The sequence below is a fragment of the Photinus pyralis genome, unplaced genomic scaffold (assembly GCF_008802855.1).
Source record: "Photinus pyralis isolate 1611_PpyrPB1 unplaced genomic scaffold, Ppyr1.3 Ppyr1.4_LG8, whole genome shotgun sequence".
NCBI lineage: Eukaryota > Metazoa > Arthropoda > Insecta > Coleoptera > Lampyridae > Photinus > Photinus pyralis.
Genome location: NW_022170819.1, coordinates 22,073,453 through 22,077,551, shown reverse-complemented (window position 1 = coordinate 22,077,551; position 4,099 = coordinate 22,073,453). Strand labels below are relative to the sequence as shown.

Genomic DNA, 4,099 nt, shown 5'->3' with positions numbered 1-4,099 from the left:
CGCTCTGTTTTTAACAAAATTTTCGGCAGTATCTGCACGTACTCCTTCGGAAATATACATGGAAAGCAAATTTGCCGCAAGATCGTTAACCTGATTTGTGAATGCCGTAGCGTCTTTCCCGTTTTGTTTTATATTTGCAAGTTTTGCTTCAACTACATGAGATTTCTCGCATTGGCAACGTTTTTTCAAAACTGTAATTACTCCGTCTAAATCTGCAACATCAGCTGTTACCGCCAACCTTGCTTTTCCCGTTAATCTAGTTTTTACAAATTTCAATGCATTTTCATTGTGACCTTCCGAATTTGCTTTTAAAAGTTCTAACGCATCTACGAATGAAACTAATTCCGGCGCGTCACCATTAAAGGATTTTGGTAGCAATTTGTCAGCGAGAGTAAAGAATTCGGTTAGTGACAGAGGCATTGTGTCTTCCAGTGTTACGTTATTCAGTGGTAGTTCGTCAGTTTCGTTATTTCCGTCAAGGTCAATGTCGATAATTTGTGTCACTGATTTGTTTATCCTCTCAGTAGGAACCAGTGGCACTAAATAATTAAAGTCTAACTTAGCAAATGCTTGTATTGTTCGATCCCTAAGTTGATCAAACGCTTTTTGGATCCATGCTTTATGTTCCGGGGTGAATCTAAGCCAATAAGAATTTACAAGCTGTACAAACTCATTAAACAATTTTATTAAATTTTCTGCATACCCATAGAGCTATACCTACTCATAAACCTTAAAATAATTACTTAATAGGCCAACAATATTAATAAGTGGGGGAGAGAAAAAAAAATGTATTACTATACCTTTTATTTCAGATAGCACGTCTTTTGGTCCTTTCGAACAGCTAATGGTTACACTTGTGCGTTCGCTGCCACTCTTCGTATCGCCCTGTTTTTCACGTGTCGCGTATACATCTTGACCACTTTGAACCCGAACTCCAAAACCAGAATCGCAAATATGATGTAAAACATGGTCTTCATATCGCTGGACATTCTTATTTCTGATTCTTGCACAATGAAGTTTGAGTTTACCACCCCGTTTTCGTTGAGATCTTGGGTTGTCGTCGCTTCCTTACTGCTAGATTTTCCCATTTTTAACTTGTCAGTACACTAACTGTTGATTCATTGTCACGGTCGCCATGTAATGTCCTCGTTGTGAGGGAGTTGGATTTATTAAGAATTACTAATTATTTATTGCTATTTCAATGTTAATTAATCAGCTCCCTTGCGGTAAACGTGTGCTCAGAATGGATTTCCTCATATCCTCCTTGGTAAATACTTTTGATTTTTTTATTATACCATGGTAAATATGTACTGATAATTTTTACTCCTTAAATAAACCCAAGGTTACAGCACAATCACTTGTAAAGTTGAATCTCTGCAAAACATTTACTTAAATTAATTAATAATTACCTAGTAGTCGCAGCTATGGAAATAACACAGTTCTGGTCTTAGAAAAGGTATGATGGTAATGGCATAGTTTGGAAAAACCTAGACGTAAATTTCGTCGCGGTTATTTACGTAATCGCTATCTGTTTGCAAATCAACTTTAGAAATTACATAGGTAGGCAATAAAAAAGCTCGACACCTTATTTGTCATATAATAAACCGCCATACATTATGTGCAAATAGTAACATTTATACGGCGTCAGCGACCAACAAGGGAAGTGTTGCTCTTATTCGACGTAACGATGACTTTCGCGAGTGCTTTTCTTTTAGTCTTCTTCGCTAGAACTGTTTACGGTAAGTCGTTTTCAATGTGTTGGACTTTCTGGCATTAAATGTGATTTATTTGAGGTATTTTAGGGTTAGGGGTTAATAATGCAATTATAGGCACATGGGTCATTGTCATTATTTATCAGATTTGTCGGCCCATATCTTTATTTATTGAGTGACGGATCATTCGCAACTCATTATGAGACACCTCCTTTGTGAAAAAATTAACCTGTTTAGCTCGAGCCCTCCCAATGGTGGTTCATCGTGCTCATGATTCAAATCAAAGGACATAGTGTCCCTTAGTTCTTATTTATTCCTCTTGATTACTCTGAGTGGCGTCAACTTTGCATCCTAGTTGTCGCCAATGTCATGCAGAGTGAAGTTGATACGTTCAACCATGGCCTAATAAGAGTATATAATAATAATAATAATAATAATATTTATTCATGTTTTATACACATGTGCATGTACATTCGTCAACATCAACAATAGAATTTACATAAATTAACTAGATAGAAACTATATACGATTAACATTATAAGTTAACGAGAACAAACAAGATCACACTTTAGGAACCCTTCATACGAGTGAACGCTTTATCATTGAGGAACCTTTTAATTTTATTTTTGAAGTCTCTAGGAGTATTTTAATTGTATCCGGAATGTGGTTATAAAATTGTTTGGCCCAGAATTCAGATCCGTTTTGAGTTTTTGACAAGCGACAGAAAGGAACACATATATTGTCCTTAAAACGAGTATTATGTGTATGTACATCAGATTGTAGCGTATACAGGGAAATATTTTGTTTAGCATAACAAAGACAAGCCAGTACAAAAAGACAGGGAAGGGTTAAAATATTTAACCTGACGAATGCTTGTTGACATTCAGATCTGTAAGGTAGTCGAGATATTATTCTAACAGCTTTGCGTTGTAGTCTAAATAGAGTTCGCCAGCAAGGCCATGCGTTCAACCTTCTACTCTTTACTCTTAAGGGTCGTCCACACCTTAGGACTGAAGATATTACGAATATGAGCTACATATGTCTGATGTATATTATCACTGTTGGCATCATCCAGCATCATTGTTTTAGGTAGTTGCCCGGGTGATTGTCCACATACAAAACTCGCGTTCCTCTACGAAAGTTTCAAATGCGAACCGAAATGCTCCAACGAAAGTAACTGCCCGGTGGAATATAAGTGCGTTGACCTTGCAGCCAACAGCAACGTCTGTTATTTCAATGGAAACTTTTATAAACCTGATGAAACCGCCCAAAGTAGCTTGACATGGGAACAGTGCATGGGATGTAGTTGCGGTTTGCAAGAGGTTGGACACCCGTACGTATATGCTGCCGTTTGTTTGAATCCTTCTTATTAACCACCATTTCAGTGGGACATTTAATTGTTACTATGCAGACTGCATTATGTTCAACGTTACTGAAGGCTGTCGCCTCGATGAAAAGCTGGGGGAGTGCTGCTATACATCTCAAGTTTGTCGTAAGGGCTTACGGTAATTGGTAGATAACTATTTTATCCCAGTTTTGTAGCACCGTTTCAAACGTGTACGATAGCCAAGCAGCGGTTTTTAGAAGGTCAAAAATTTATCCATCCAACCGAGAAATGTACGAAGTGTTATTGTGGGAAAGGAGAAGGTGGCGCGGGTGTAGTAAATTGCGAAAGGCAATACTGCCTCGATTTGTTATTCTTCCAGTATGAAATTATGAGAAAGTGCGCACCTTTGTATCAAGAAACTGACGTGTGTTGTCCATCTGGATGGATATGCCGTAAGTACCTACCGCTTCTTTCAAACTACTCTTCCCTCGTTATATTACGCAATGTAGGTAGGTATAGATGATATTGATAATAACTGTTTCCAAGACTTTGTGATTTTGAATACTGGAATGTAATTGATTTATTTTCTGCAAGCTTCAATCGGGACTTGAACTGCATCTTTTTTAGTCATCGAGTAGAGATATACAGTGCGTTTGAGATAAGAGGGTCCCCTCAATATTTCTTTTATTTGGCGAGATACGAAAAATTTGCTAAATATAATTTTATATGTAACATTACAACCTATCTGATCGCACATTCAAACTTCCGGCATTACTTCCGGTTTAACTGGACTTTTGTTTTTCAAGTGCAGTGCCTATGTATGTTTTTTACGGTATTTGAAAAGAGCAATCCATTTTTTCTGTACGACAGCATAAAATGTGCATATAGGTAGTTGATATACAAAAAAAATAGAGAAATTCGCTATTCAGTATTTAGAAAATATATGAAATGCATGCCGTGAGCGGTCAGAATGCACTTACACGGGGAGATCGTATCGCCCAAAAGTCAAAACGAAACTTTGAGCAAGTTATTGTAGGTCTCTTCTGTGTGATATTGATAT

The 4,099-nt window shown here is 37.3% G+C and overlaps 1 protein-coding gene across 1 annotated transcript; it reads left to right on the top strand.

Moving 5' to 3' along the window:
* Window positions 1-1,413: 1,413 nt before the first annotated feature.
* On the top strand, window positions 1,414-3,577 carry LOC116179731 (the record flags this gene model as incomplete). Its single annotated transcript, XM_031499553.1, is given in 4 exon segments — window positions 1,414-1,739; window positions 2,802-3,045; window positions 3,098-3,204; window positions 3,255-3,577. Coding segments are annotated over 4 exon segments (711 nt in total). The 3' UTR covers window positions 3,563-3,577.
* Between the last annotated feature and the right edge of the window lie 522 nt (window positions 3,578-4,099).